The 17,132-nt window shown below is 37.7% G+C and overlaps 1 protein-coding gene across 2 annotated transcripts in view; it reads left to right on the forward strand.

Annotated features, from left to right (window-relative positions):
* LOC311052923 (NEDD8-activating enzyme E1 catalytic subunit) overlaps positions 1 to 16,542 on the forward strand; it is a 42,337-nt gene extending 25,795 nt beyond the window's left edge. The window contains exons 11-18 of one of the 2 annotated variants that reach the window (XM_084068231.1): positions 3,579 to 3,692; positions 4,727 to 4,780; positions 5,264 to 5,300; positions 10,040 to 10,121; positions 10,270 to 10,370; positions 11,132 to 11,195; positions 12,340 to 12,394; positions 15,919 to 16,542. In XM_084068231.1, coding sequence (XP_083924357.1) covers positions 3,579 to 3,692; positions 4,727 to 4,780; positions 5,264 to 5,300; positions 10,040 to 10,121; positions 10,270 to 10,370; positions 11,132 to 11,195; positions 12,340 to 12,394; positions 15,919 to 16,007 — 596 coding nt within the window. In that variant the 3' untranslated portion in view covers positions 16,008 to 16,542. The remainder of the gene's footprint in view (positions 1 to 3,578; positions 3,693 to 4,726; positions 4,781 to 5,263; positions 5,301 to 10,039; positions 10,122 to 10,269; positions 10,371 to 11,131; positions 11,196 to 12,339; positions 12,395 to 15,918) is intronic. The other variant, XM_084068232.1, reaches the window with a different exon arrangement.
* Positions 16,543 to 17,132: the final 590 nt, after the last annotated feature.

Here is a 17,132-nt window from a genome sequence, read left to right on the forward strand (position 1 = left end):
TACAGTACACACTACATATTGTATCATGTGTTAGGAGGTATGTGATGATATTACAGTACACACTACATATTGTATCATTATGTTAGGAGGTATGTGATGATATTACAGTACACACTACATAGTGTATCATTATGTTAGGAGGTATGTGATGATATTACAGTACACACTACATATTGTATCATTATGTTAGGAGGTATGTGATGATATTACAGTACACACTACATAGTGTATCATTATGTTAGGAGGTATGTGATGATATTACAGTACACACTACATATTGTATCATTATGTTAGGAGGTATGTGATGATATTACAGTACACACTACATAGTGTATCATTATGTTAGGAGGTATGTGATGATATTACAGTACACACTACATAGTGTATCATATGTTAGGAGGTATGTGATGATATTACAGTACACACTACATAGTGTATCATATGTTAGGAGGTATGTGATGATATTACAGTACACACTACATAGTGTATCATATGTTAGGAGGTATGTGATGATATTACAGTACACACTACATAGTGTATCATATGTTAGGAGGTATGTGATGATATTACAGTACACACTACATAGTGTATCATATGTTAGGAGGTATGTGATGATATTACAGTACACACTACATATTGTATCATATGTTAGGAGGTATGTGATGATATTACAGTACACATTACATATTGTATCATATGTTAGGAGGTATGTGATGATATTACAGTACACACTACATATTGTATGTTAGGAGGTATGTGATGATATTACAGTACACACTACATAGTGTATCATATGTTAGGAGGTATGTGATGATATTACAGTACACACTACATATTGTATCATATGTTAGGAGGTATGTGATGATATTACAGTACACATTACATATTGTATCATATGTTAGGAGGTATGTGATGATATTACAGTACACACTACATATTGTATGTTAGGAGGTATGTGATGATATTACAGTACACACTACATAGTGTATCATATGTTAGGAGGTATGTGATTATATTACAGTACACACTACATAGTGTATCATATGTTAGGAGGTATGTGATGATATTACAGTACACACTACATATTGTATCATTATGTTAGGAGGTATGTGATGATATTACAGTACACACTACATAGTGTATCATATGTTAGGAGGTATGTGATGATATTACAGTACACACTACATAGTGTATCATATGTTAGGAGGTATGTGATGATATTACAGTACACACTACATAGTGTATCATATGTTAGGAGGTATGTGATGATATTACAGTACACACTACATAGTGTATCATATGTTAGGAGGTATGTGATGATATTACAGTACACATTACATATTGTATCATATGTTAGGAGGTATGTGATGATATTACAGTACACTAGGGCTGACCTTCGATTATAATTTTGGAAATCGAAGTTTTTTAGGCAAAAAAACGATCAAACTTCGAATAATCGCCGTTTAAAAAAAAAAAACGTCGAAAAATGACGACATTTAGGGCTGCTAAAGGAGCGCCGTGACATTGAAACGCACCACCCCCCCCCCCCCCCCCCCGAACCGGGTCCGCACTGAACCCACCCAATTGACAATAAACGTATGCTCAGGTTCTTTTGCATTAAAATGAACAGCGGAACACTTGCTATGTTTGTCAATTGGAGATTCGAGAGGATTTATTTGTCAGTCACAAAAGTCGTTGTAAAATAAACTTTTATTTTCGTATCTACGAGAGTCTTAGCGACCACCCCCCCAGTTCGCCCTGGAATGTCACCAGTAAAGCCCGTATTTCTCCAAACATGTACAAATGCAAAATATAAGGTGCTTGCCCGCTTGCCTCAAATGTTAACTAGGTGTCCGGAGTATTTGTGCAATATATTAGTCCATATTTTTCAATTAAGAAGTGTTTAAATCCCGTCTGTGACCGATTCTGTCGGAAGTTCCCAATGAGCGGTAGTGACGGGGCGCATCCGGTGAAAGTCGGAATTACACTCAATGTAAACAGGAATTAAACGAGGGGGGGAAATGGCGTTCGTCCACAGACGGGATTAAAACACTTCTTTATTCAAAAATATGGATTAATACATTGCACAAATATTCCGGACACCTAGTTAACATTTGGGGCAAGCGGGTAAGCACCTTATATTTTGCATTTGTACATGTTTGGAGAAAAAAATATAAAATTTAAAAAACCACCAATTACTCGGTTTTTGAAAAAAAAGTTTGAATCATGTGCCATCGAACGAAGCTTCGAATATTCGAGTTATTTGGGTCAGCCCTACAGTACACACTACATAGTGAACCATTATGGTTGATTATTTCTCCCCTCCTGGCAGTCTGGCTGAGAGGTGTGTGACTGGCACCTGAGCATGGGTTCTATAACTCTGACAGACAACTGTCTGTGGTTCCGTTGTGTAAATCTATGCCTGTAAATCTACAGTATGCATAATGTCAGACTGTTCTCTGCATAACGGAACACCAGCTTCTACTTGCCCTGTTGCATCATGGGTCTTATCCTGAAGGGACACATGTGGCATCTGTCCATGGACACACACACACACACACACACACACACACACACACACACACACACACACACACACACACACACACACACACACACACACACACACACACACACACACACACACACTCTCAACAAAGTTACAGGTCCCATGCTCAGGTGCCAGGCACACACCTCCACAAAGAGGAGACATAATAATGTCTTTGTCTCTTATAGAAGACGTGTCTCTGGACGGGGACAGACCATAATAATGTCTTTGTCTCTTATAGAAGACGTGTCTCTAGACGGGGACAGACCATAATAATGTCTTTGTCTCTTATAGAAGACATGTCTCTAGACGGGGACAGACCATAATAATGTCTTTGTCTCTTATAGAAGACGTGTCTCTAGACGGGGACAGACCATAATAATGTCTTTGTCTCTTATAGAAGACGTGTCTCTGGACGGGGACAGACCATAATAATGTCTTTGTCTCTTATAGAAGACGTGTCTCTGGACGGGGACAGACCATAATAATGTCTTTGTCTCCTATAGAAGACGTGTCTCTGGACGGGGACAGACCATAATAATGTCTTTGTCTCTTATAGAAGACGTGTCTCTGGACGGGGACAGACCATAATAATGTCTTTGTCTCTTATAGAAGACGTGTCTCTAGACGGGGACAGACCATAATAATGTCTTTGTCTCCTATAGAAGACGTGTCTCTGGACGGGGACAGACCATAATAATGTCTTTGTCTCTTATAGAAGACGTGTCTCTAGACGGGGACAGACCATAATAATGTCTTTGTCTCCTATAGAAGACGTGTCTCTGGACGGGGACAGACCATAATAATGTCTTTGTCTCCTATAGAAGACGTGTCTCTGGACGGGGACAGACCATAATAATGTCTTTGTCTTATAGAAGACGTGTCTCTAGACGGGGACAGACCATAATAATGTCTTTGTCTTATAGAAGACGTGTCTCTGGACGGGGACAGACCATAATAATGTCTTTGTCTTATAGAAGACGTGTCTCTGGACGGGGACAGACCATAATAATGTCTTTGTCTCTTATAGAAGACGTGTCTCTGGACGGGGACAGTCCAGAACACATCCAGTGGGTTTTCCAGAAGGCTGTGGAGAGAGCTGCTCAGTTTAACATCACTGGAATCACCTACAGACTCACACAAGGTTCAACACTTTATTATTATTAATGAATAGACTCACACAAGGTTCAACACTTTATTATTATTAATGAATAGACTCACACAAGGTTCAACACTTTATTATTATTAATGAATAGACTCACACAAGGTTCAACACTTTATTATTATTAACTAGACCATACCCGGTCGGCGCAGCGCATCCGTGGGGGGATATGTGCACATGATCTGGCAACCCGGGAGGCGACATTGTTTGACACATAAACGCTAATAAGAAGCTGAGATTTGATGAAATTGAAAAACGGGCTTCACAGTTAAGTTCAGATGGTAATGGTCAATGGCTGTGTGCAAAATCAGAGCAATTGGTCCAGCCAGTGAGGAGAACCGGGTAGCTTCACCACCACTACAGAGGTTACTAGAATTATAGTAGGATGAACAGACTCACACAAGGTTCAACACTTTATTATTATTAATGAATAGACTCACACAAGGTTCAACACTTTATTATTATTATTAATGAATAGACTCACACAAGGTTCAACACTTTATTATTATTATTAATGAACAGACTCACACAAGGTTCAACACTTTATTATTATGAATGAATAGACTCACAAGGTTCAAAACTTTATTATTATTAAAACATTGCCAGAGTTTATTCATAATGTACTCACCCCTGTGCCAGCCATTTGCGTTTTATAACCCTTTTCAACGGCTCACAGATCGTTTGTCTGGCTGTGTTTATAAACACACAGGACAGATAGAGAAGCACTGAAACAGTTAAGTTTTCTCTCTACGTCACAATTTTCTTCTTCTCCGTCTCGCAAATAGGCTGTAAACGTGGGCTCTCCTTTCGTCTTTGAAACCGTGTGAAAAAACGTGTTTTGGCCTAAAAAACACATTTTTCAAGATAAAACCGGAAACGTAAATCGCTGATTTTTCTTCCGGCTGAGGTGGAAATGAGTGGAAAGCGAAACTGAATCTCTCTAAATGTGTAGAAAACAGCACGATCTTCTATTAAACCACAATTAAACAATTGTTTAATTGCTTATTGTTTTACAGGAGTGGTGAAGCGCATCATCCCTGCAGTGGCTTCAACCAATGCAGTGATCGCTGGTAGGAAAGATTCTATTCTATTCTATCATCATAAAGCTCTGATTCTATTCTATTCTATTCTATTCTATCATCAGAAAACACTGATTCTATTCTATTCTGGCTGTGGCCAGTAGAGTGAGGCTTGTTTTTGCCATAAAGCAAGAGGAACGGAGATGAATAGTCATTTTCCCAGAGAGAGAGAGAGAGAGAGAGAGAGAGACAGAAACAATGAGAGAGGGAGAGAGAGAGACAGACAGAAACAAGCGTGCACATCACTGTTGCCATGTATGCTAATTATAAGCAGTGTTGCCATGTCCACTGATTATAAGCAACTTTGGCCTACTTTTACAGAATGCTCTCTCTCACACTGTGAGGTGGCTGTGAAGTGGATTTGCTGTGAAGTGGATCTGCTGTGAAGTGGGCGCTATGTCACGCTAGACCTCTAGTTATTATAATTATTATTATTTTTGTTATTAATTCAACTGTATCAACTTGTCTTCATAGCTGCCTGCGCCACTGAAGTTTTTAAAATTGCATCAAGGTAAGTTTGTACAAACTAATGATCTTTGTTTTACACATTAAAGCTGCACTAATATGTTTTACACATTAAAGCTGCACTAATATGTTTTACACATTAAAGCTGCACTAATATGTTTTACACATTAAAGCTGCACTAATATGTTTTACACATTAAAGCTGCACTAATATGTTTTACACATTAAAGCTGCACTAATATGTTTTACACATTAAAGCTGCACTAATATGTTTTACACATTAAAGCTGCACTAATATGTTTTACACATTAAAGCTGCACTAATATGTTGGATTTCCACTGGCATATAGTCACCCGATATAGTCAGACAGGTACATGTCTCACTCTAGTGAAGCAGACAGACAGGTACATGTCTCTAGTGAAGCAGACAGACAGGTACATGTCTCACTATAGTGAAGCAGACAGACAGGTACATGTCTCACTATAGTGAAGCAGACAGACAGGTACATGTCTCACTCTAGTGAAGTAGTCAGACAGGTACATGTCTCACTCTAGTGAAGCAGACAGACAGGTACATGTCTCTAGTGAAGCAGACAGACAGGTACATGTCTCACTCTAGTGAAGCAGACAGACAGGTACATGTCTCACTCTAGTGAAGCAGTCAGACAGGTACATGTCTCACTCTAGTGAAGTAGTCAGACAGGTACATGTCTCACTCTAGTGAAGTAGTCAGACAGGTACATGTCTCACTCTAGTGAAGTAGTCAGACAGGTACATGTCTCACTCTAGTGAAGCAGTCAGACAGGTACATGTCTCACTCTAGTGAAGTAGTCAGACAGGTACATGTCTCACTATAGTGAAGTAGTCAGACAGGTACATGTCTCACTCTAGTGAAGTAGTCAGACAGGTACATGTCTCACTCTAGTGAAGTAGTCAGACAGGTACATGTCTCACTCTAGTGAAGCAGACAGACAGGTACATGTCTCACTATATTGAAGCAGTCAGACAGGTACATGTCTCACTCTAGTGAAGTAGTCAGACAGGTACATGTCTCTAGTGAAGCAGACAGACAGGTACATGTCTCACTATAGTGAAGCAGACAGACAGGTACATGTCTCACTATAGTGAAGCAGACAGACAGGTACATGTCTCACTATAGTGAAGCAGTCAGACAGGTACATGTCTCACTCTAGTGAAGTAGTCAGACAGGTACATGTCTCTAGTGAAGCAGACAGACAGGTACATGTCTCACTATAGTGAAGCAGACAGACAGGTACATGTCTCACTATAGTGAAGCAGACAGACAGGTACATGTCTCACTCTAGTGAAGTAGTCAGACAGGTACATGTCTCTAGTGAAGCAGACAGACAGGTACATGTCTCACTCTAGTGAAGTAGTCAGACAGGTACATGTCTCACTATAGTGAAGCAGTCAGACAGGTACATGTCTCACTATAGTGAAGCAGTCAGACAGGTACATGTCTCACTATAGTGAAGTAGTCAGACAGGTACATGTCTCACTCTAGTGAAGTAGTCAGACAGGTACATGTCTCACTATAGTGAAGTAGTCAGACAGGTACATGTCTCACTATAGTGAAGCAGTCAGACAGGTACATGTCTCACTATAGTGAAGTAGTCAGACAGGTACATGTCTCACTATAGTGAAGTAGTCAGACAGGTACATGTCTCACTATAGTGAAGCAGACAGACAGGTACATGTCTCACTATAGTGAAGCAGACAGACAGGTACATGTCTCACTATAGTGAAGCAGTCAGACAGGTCCATGTCTCACTATAGTGAAGTAGTCAGACAGGTACATGTCTCACTATAGTGAAGCAGTCAGACAGGTACATGTCTCACTCTAGTGAAGTAGTCAGACAGGTACATGTCTCACTATAGTGAAGTAGTCAGACAGGTACATGTCTCTAGTGAAGCAGACAGACAGGTACATGTCTCTAGTGAAGCAGACAGACAGGTACATGTCTCTAGTGAAGCAGACAGACAGGTACATGTCTCTAGTGAAGCAGACAGACAGGTACATGTCTCACTATAGTGAAGCAGTCAGACAGGTACATGTCTCACTCTAGTGAAGTAGTCAGACAGGTACATGTCTCACTCTAGTGAAGTAGTCAGACAGGTACATGTCTCTAGTGAAGCAGACAGACAGGTACATGTCTCACTCTAGTGAAGCAGTCAGACAGGTACATGTCTCACTCTAGTGAAGCAGTCAGACAGGTACATGTCTCACTATAGTGAAGCAGACAGACAGGTACATGTCTCACTATAGTGAAGCAGTCAGACAGGTACATGTCTCACTCTAGTGAAGTAGTCAGACAGGTACATGTCTCTAGTGAAGCAGACAGACAGGTACATGTCTCACTATAGTGAAGTAGTCAGACAGGTACATGTCTCTAGTGAAGCAGACAGACAGGTACATGTCTCTAGTGAAGCAGACAGACAGGTACATGTCTCACTATAGTGAAGCAGTCAGACAGGTACATGTCTCACTCTAGTGAAGTAGTCAGACAGGTACATGTCTCACTCTAGTGAAGTAGTCAGACAGGTACATGTCTCACTCTAGTGAAGTAGTCAGACAGGTACATGTCTCTAGTGAAGCAGACAGACAGGTACATGTCTCACTATAGTGAAGCAGTCAGACAGGTACATGTCTCACTCTAGTGAAGCAGTCAGACAGGTACATGTCTCACTCTAGTGAAGCAGTCAGACAGGTACATGTCTCACTCTAGTGAAGTAGTCAGACAGGTACATGTCTCTAGTGAAGCAGTCAGACAGGTACATGTCTCACTCTAGTGAAGCAGTCAGACAGGTACATGTCTCACTATAGTGAAGCAGTCAGACAGGTACATGTCTCAGTCTTGTGAAGTAGTCAGACAGGTACATGTCTCTAGTGAAGCAGTCAGACAGGTACATGTCTCACTATAGTGAAGCAGTCAGACAGGTACATGTCTCAGTCTTGTGAAGTAGTCAGACAGGTACATGTCTCTAGTGAAGCAGACAGACCGGTACATGTCTCACTATAGTGAAGCAGTCAGACAGGTACATGTCTCACTCTAGTGAAGCAGTCAGACAGGTACATGTCTCACTCTAGTGAAGTAGTCAGACAGGTACATGTCTCTAGTGAAGCAGTCAGACAGGTACATGTCTCTAGTGAAGCAGACAGACCGGTACATGTCTCACTATAGTGAAGCAGTCAGACAGGTACATGTCTCAGTCTTGTGCATATATTATTATTATTTTTTTACAGTGCATATATTAACACATCGGGTGCCAGAGGTTTATTAAAATATTATACGTTCAGTGCCTGCATTTCTTCCATCCACTTACGTTATACGTTTCGTGCTGTAGAAACCCCGACGTGGAAGTGCATGTAAACAAAGTGTGCGTGCGAGACGGCGGAGGGTCCTGACTAACGCCTGGAACATTAATATTTCCAACACGATCCTCCATTGCGTTGCGATCATTGAGTGATCGCCGATCGAAAACGGCTCGCTTCCACCACGTTAAAAAAAAAAAAATCTGTTTATTAAAGAGCTGGAGAGACAGGGAGACATCTGTTACTGAAAAAACACTCTATAGAGCGTCGCAGTTCCCGCCCACTTCCAGTTGCCGGAAGTAAATACTCAATGCATTTTTCCCATTGACTTTTCCGAAAATATTTATATAAATTAATTTAAGCCTAGAATCAAGCTATCCAGGATCCTGGTGAATCATGACCATAAAACGTTTGATTCTGTGAAAAAACTTTTTTGAAAACGGCAAAACAAAGGGTATTTATTAAACATAGTATATCATATCATTAAATATAAAATTTAAAAAATCACAGAAAAAAAGGTTTTATGGTCATGATTCACCAGAATCCTGGATGTCTTGATTCTAGGCTTAAATTCATTGATATAAATCTTTTTGGAAAAGTCAATGGGAAAAATGCATTGAGTATTTACTTCCGGCACCCGGATTCTGCGCAACTGCGATGCTCTATAGCAATGATTACTATCAGAATGTAGTATTTTAACCTTTTAACAAAATACTTTTTGTTTTAACCAAACAATATCACTTACCCTACCTTTAATAATCATAAAATAATAATACTCCTAAATACGAACATTAAAAAAATATGGTGATATATAGCCTATCGTCTATCGTGATATTTCTTGAAAAATATTGTGGTAGTATTTCTTTCAATATCGAACACCCCTAGCCCCACGTATAAAAATAGAATTGGGTCAAAAACGGTCCGGACCGTTTTCGGCACTACTCGTTTGGATTCTCAAAAACGGTCCGGACCGTTTATGGCACTCAATGTGTTAACTGTTTTTTTTTTTACAGTGCATAAATAGAGTACTGAAGTCCTGACGTGACTCGCTCATCCCCTGGGTTGCGGAAGTAATTTCTCTATGGAGAATAACATTGGAATCGTCTCATATAAGAATTGTGGTCCAAAAATAAACACACTGTCCCGGCGATATTGTCAGGGAGGTGTCTCTGTATCGTTTATGATAGTTAGTCACTCAGTTAGTCAGTAACATTAGCGTTTTCTCACCGTCAGTTGATGCTTCATATCCATAAGAGTCAAACCGCCGGGATCATTTGTTTATTTTTGGAACACAGTTCTTATTTGACGCGATATTAAACAAGTCTATGGGGATTCTGAATGGGGGAAATAAACCGCAACCCAGGTAGGATGTGTACATTACGTCAGACTTCGGTGGTCTATTAACTGTTTTTTTTACAGTGCACATATTAACTGTTTTTTGTTTTTTTTACAGTGCATATATTCCTCTAAATAATTACCTGGTGTTTAACGATGTGGAAGGACTCTATACTTACACCTTTGAAGCAGAGAGAAAGGTTTGTGTTACAAATTAAATATTTTACTTTTATAATGATGTTTGCATATTGTTATCTCTGCTTTATTATAATTATTATTATTATTACACTGTTATCTCTGCTTTATTATTATTATTAGTGTTTTATTATTATTGTGTTTGATTGACAGGAGAATTGCTCGGCCTGCAGTCAGGTTCCACAAAATCTCCAGTTTTCACCTTCTGCCAAACTACAGGAAGTACTCGAGTATCTGACTGAGAACTCCTCTCTGTGAGTAATATATTACTTCTCTAGAGTATCTGACTGAGAACCTCGCGGTTCCCATCCGGCCACTCTACCCCTGAGCCACTGCCACCCCTAAAGTTACAGTATATAACGTTATATAACGTTATATAAAGTTATAAACCCTCAAACTAAAAATAAAGCCTGTCCGTCTGGGGGTTGAGACATATAAAGACATTTAAACTCCTGTAGATCTAGCCTGGGCAGACGTCTCACCCCAAAATAGGTCCGTCCTATAAAATCCTTGATGCGGCGTAGTTTAGCTTATTTTTTAAATATAAATGTGAGTGTACTTTCCGGAGACTATTTAGCGTCTGTATTATCCATATTATCCCACAGGGAAATTCTTTTCCATTTAAATAGGGATTGGGGAACCAAAACAAAGCGGCACCGCAAAACCGGATTGCGACAATCCGGAAAGAGGATTCTTTTTTCATTTTTTTTCCAGTAGGCGTGGCCTAGACTGGATCATATGGGTCTTTAGTAACGCAGACCAGGCTTTCCTCCGAGGTGGAAAGACTGGTGACGCGAGGTTACTGTAGATCCACAATGGAAGCTCTGAGACATTTAGAACTTGGCATACCCTCTACATTCTACACATGACTGAATGTCAATATGAACATACACATCTATGTAGAATAGTGTTGTCTTTACTTTGTAGTGACTCTGAAATGGGTTGCCATAGTAACACATATGAGGGCCTGTTAGGTAGAAGGATTGAGCATTAAGTGATTTAAATTGTTTTTCAGACAAATGAAATCTCCAGCCATCACCACCACTCTGGAAGGGAAGAATAAAACTCTGTATTTACAGGTAAAATATATTCATATGTAGATATGTATTTACAGGTAAAATACATTCATATGTAGATATGTATTACAGGTAAAATACATTCATATGTAGATATGTATTTACAGGTAAAATACATTCATATGTAGATATGTATTTACAGGTAAAATATATTCATATGTAGATATGTATTTACAGGTAAAATACATTCATATGTAGATATGTATTACAGGTAAAATACATTCATATGTAGATATGTATTTACAGGTAAAATACATTCATATGTAGATATGTATTTACAGGTAAAATACATTCATATGTAGATATGTATTTACAGGTAAAATATATTCATATGTAGATATGTATTTACAGGTAAAATACATTCATATGTAGATATGTATTACAGGTAAAATACATTCATATGTAGATATGTATTTACAGGTAAAATACATTCATATGTAGATATGTATTTACAGGTAAAATATATTCATATGTAGATATGTATTTACAGGTAAAATACATTCATATGTAGATATGTATTTACAGGTAAAATATATTCATATGTAGATATGTATTTACAGGTAAAATACATTCATATGTAGATATGTATTTACAGGTAAAATACATTCATATGTAGATATGTATTTACAGGTAAAATATATTCATATGTAGATATGTATTTACAGGTAAAATATATTCATATGTAGATATGTATTTACAGGTAAAATACATTCATATGTAGATATGTATTTACAGGTAAAATATATTCATATGTAGATATGTATTTACAGGTAAAATACATTCATATGTAGATATGTATTTACAGGTAAAATACATTCATATGTAGATATGTATTTACAGGTAAAATATATTCATATGTAGATATGTATTTACAGGTAAAATATATTCATATGTAGATATGTATTTACAGGTAAAATATATTCATATGTAGATATGTATTTACAGGTAAAATATATTCATGTAGATATGTCTGTTATTCATGTTCACGTTCCTCTTTATTTTCATTCATAACTTTACATCAGAGGTAAACAACAGAAATGTTATCATTTCTTTACAGTTTAATATAAATGTTATCATTTATTTACAGTTTAATATAAATGTTATCATTTCTTTACAGTTTAATATAAATGTTATTATTTATTTACAGTCAGTTAAATCTATTGAAGAAAGAACGAGGCCCAACTTGTGCAAAACTCTAAAAGGTAAAAAAGACTTTTATGTTTATTTTCCTACATGAAGATGTTTGATATAAATGTGATGTTTATTTTCTCCACCAGGCCGAAAGGCATGGCGAGAGTATGTTTTGGTCTTTCAGATTTTTCCTATTCTATCCTGATTGGCCAAAAATGGCTTCCAAAGTTTGCAGGCGTGCTCCGTTTTGAACAAAATGCCTCAAATCATGAACACAGTGTGACATTTCCATGAGATTTTGCACGCACATTCCTAGCCTGGGACCAGACGAATCTACGAGTGCAAAACAAAATGCACTCTGCGATTTGAGTCTGGCACCGCTCCATAGAGAATCCATTTCCTGCTCCAGAAGACGTGGGTAACCAATCAGGGCCCAGTATTCGAATATGGGAGACTGTAATTGGTAGTTGGTTGTAGGTCTAACCCTTGGGGAAAAAAACTTCCTCATGGAAACACCAGACTCATATCCACGCAGTGATATAGTCTGTATATATATATACACACACACACACACACACACACACACACACACACACACACACACACACACACACACACAGTGATATAGTCTAGCTACGCCAGGCTAACACATTCCCACTAAGCTGAGGAAGAAATACCACTTGAAATGTTTCAAATCAGCCTCATGGTGGCGCTATAACAGACCGATTTGTGTTGTTATCTATAACTGCACCGATCTGTGTAAAACTTTGTAAGCGCACCTAGAGGCCAAGGAAAAACCTTTGCCCTGGATTTTTCACATCTGCCTTTTATAGCGCCACCAAGAGGCCGACACATGATCTCTATAGTCATGTGATCAAGACGGATCCGTTTGATTTTTCATATTCCATCCTGATTGGCTAAGATTAACATCTAAGTTTGCAGTAGTGGCTTGTTTTGAACAAAAGGCCTCTGTTCATGAACGCAGCGCATGATTGCGGTCAAACTTTGCACGCACATTCACACTATGTTGAGGAACAAATGCCACCCTTTTCACATTGGCCTGTTATAGCGCCACCAGGAGGCCACAATAACCTACCTGACCTGGTGGAGACCAGGTCTCCGAGGAGCAATTTTTCTAGTTATAAATGTAATGTGTTTGATATAAATGTGATGTTTCTGACTCTGATATAAATGTGATGTGTCTGACTCTGATATAAATGTGATGTGTCTGATATAAATGTGATGTGTCTGACTCTGATATAAATGTGATGTGTCTGACTCTGATATAAATGTGATGTGTCTGACTCTGATATAAATGTGATGTGTCTGACTCTGATATAAATGTGATGTGTCTGATATAAATGTGATGTGTCTGACTCTGATATAAATGTGATGTGTCTGATATAAATGTGATGTGTCTGACTCTGATATAAATGTGATGTGTCTGACTCTGATATAAATGTGATGTGTCTGACTCTGATATAAATGTGATGTGTCTGATATAAATGTGATGTGTCTGATATAAATGTGATGTGTCTGATATAAATGTGATGTGTCTGATATAAATGTGATGTGTCTGATATAAATGTGATGTGTCTGACTCTGATATAAATGTGATGTGTCTGACTCTGATATAAATGTGATGTGTCTGACTCTGATATAAATGTGATGTGTCTGATATAAATGTAATGTGTCTGACTCTGATATAAATGTGATGTGTCTGATATAAATGTGATGTGTCTGACTCTGATATAAATGTGATGTGTCTGACTCTGATATAAATGTGATGTGTCTGACTCTGATATAAATGTGATGTGTCTGACTCTGATATAAATGTGATGTGTCTGACTCTGATATAAATGTGATGTGTCTGACTCTGATATAAATGTGATGTGTCTGATATAAATGTGATGTGTCTGACTCTGATATAAATGTGATGTGTCTGACTCTGATATAAATGTGATGTGTCTGATATAAATGTGATGTGTCTGACTCTGATATAAATGTGATGTGTCTGACTCTGATATAAATGTGATGTTTCTGACTCTGATATAAATGTGATGTGTCTGACTCTGATATAAATGTGATGTGTCTGACTCTGATATAAATGTGATGTGTCTGACTCTGATATAAATGTGATGTGTCTGACTCTGATATAACTGTGATGTGTCTGATATAAATGTGATGTGTCTGACTCTGATATAAATGTGATGTTTCTGACTCTGATATAAATGTGATGTGTCTGACTCTGATATAAATGTGATGTTTCTGACTCTGATATAAATGTGATGTGTCTGACTCTGATATAAATGTGATGTGTCTGACTCTGATATAAATGTGATGTGTCTGACTCTGATATAAATGTGATGTGTCTGATATAAATGTGATGTGTCTGACTCTGATATAAATGTGATGTTTCTGACTCTGATATAAATGTGATGTTTCTGACTCTGATATAAATGTGATGTGTCTGACTCTGATATAAATGTGATGTGTCTGACTCTGATATAAATGTGATGTGTCTGATATAAATGTGATGTGTCTGATATAAATGTGATGTGTCTGACTCTGATATAAATGTGATGTGTCTGACTCTGATATAAATGTGATGTGTCTGACTCTGATATAAATGTGATGTGTCTGACTCTGATATAAATGTGATGTGTCTGACTCTGATATAAATGTGATGTGTCTGACTCTGATATAAATGTGATGTGTCTGACTCTGATATAAATGTGATGTGTCTGACTCTGATATAAATGTGATGTGTCTGACTCTGATATAAATGTGATGTGTCTGACTCTGATATAAATGTGATGTGTCTGACTCTGATATAAATGTGATGTTTCTGACTCTGATATAAATGTGATGTGTCTGACTCTGATATAAATGTGATGTGTCTGACTCTGATATAAATGTGATGTGTCTGACTCTGATATAAATGTGATGTGTCTGACTCTGATATAAATGTGATGTTTCTGACTCTGATATAAATGTGATGTGTCTGACTCTGATATAAATGTGATGTGTCTGACTCTGATATAAATGTGATGTGTCTGACTCTGATATAAATGTGATGTGTCTGACTCTGATATAAATGTGATGTGTCTGACTCTGATATAAATGTGATGCGTCTGACTCTGATATAAATGTGATGTGTCTGACTCTGATATAAATGTGATGTGTCTGACTCTGATATAAATGTGATGTGTCTGACTCTGATATAAATGTGATGCGTCTGACTCTGATATAAATGTGATGTGTCTGACTCTGATATAAATGTGATGTGTCTGACTCTGATATAAATGTGATGTGTCTGGCTCTGATATAAATGTGATGTGTCTGACTCTGATATAAATGTGATGTGTCTGATATAAATGTGATGTGTCTGACTCTGATATAAATGTGATGTGTCTGACTCTGATATAAATGTGATGTGTCTGACTCTGATATAAATGTGATGTGTCTGACTCTGATATAAATGTGATGTGTCTGACTCTGATATAAATGTGATGTGTCTGGCTCTGATATAAATGTTATGTGATTTCATGACATATTTGATCATAATTTATGAATATGATTGATTTAATTTCAGAGCTGGGTTTGTCAGACGGACAGGAGCTGGCCGTAGCGGACGTCACGTCACCTCAGACCGTTCTGTTCAAACTCCACTTCACCCCCTGAATTATTATTATTATTATTATTATTATTACTACCACACATTTATAACATCTGTATGCAAACTGATGTTGTAATACATTTATAACATCTGTATGCAAAGAATCTGTGTTCCAATGGATCCAATGTAGTTATTTTGTATTATTAATAACATGTGTTCCAATGTAGTTATTATTTAGTCACAATCTCTTAATGCTTTACATTGGTTACATATTTATGAAACACACACACACACACACACACACACACACACACATACAATGTTTTCACAATAGTTTGTTCTATTGAAAATAGCATATCTACAAGCCTAGCTTGTAGATCTGCTATTTCCAATACGTTAGCGTGACAACGATCATACGCAGAAAGTAAGGAATTATGAGGTCAAAATGATTTCACATATAGAGGATCTACCAGCTTGTGAGCTTGTAGATCGGCTATGTTTGAACAAAAGGGCTTCAGTGGTTCAGTTTGTCTGAATGTTTATAATGTAATGGAGGGAGAGACTCATTCATAGAATCATTAAAATACTGTTTGTCCTGTGTTTCAACTAGTGGACTTTCTCTGTTCCTCTCAGTGAAGTCAAGATATGAATAATACATATGAATACATGGTATATATATATATATATATATATATATATATATATATATATATATATATATATATATATATATATATATATAACCGCTCACAAAATGTAAGGAAACTTGAATTTGGGCCATTATATCTCCCCTTTACTAATACCAATCAGTAAAGTGTTATATATCATTTTTATCGTTGATTAGTCTCCTACAACGAGGTACAGCTTGTAAGCAACGGGCATTCATGGAATGAGCAACACAGGCAAACGTGTGGGTAGCGCCGAGCAAAAATGTGCCAAAATCACCCAATATGCTTTTGCTGGTAATCGCTCTTGTTTTGAGCGACCTGCCAGCACACACCTGCTGAGAGGTGGGTTCTGCAACTTTGCGTTCTGCAACATGGGTTCTGCAACTTTGTTGAGTTTGTGTATGCTCCAAGCAGCAACACTGCCCCCATGGAAAGATGCCACGTTTGTCCCTTCAGGATAATGCCCGTGCAATAGGGCAAGTGAAGCTGGTGTTCCGTTACGCAGATTACACATTATTTGAT

Source organism: Gymnoscopelus microlampas (assembly GCF_963454915.1).
Source record: "Gymnoscopelus microlampas genome assembly, chromosome: 10".
Lineage (NCBI taxonomy): Eukaryota > Metazoa > Chordata > Actinopteri > Myctophiformes > Myctophidae > Gymnoscopelus > Gymnoscopelus microlampas.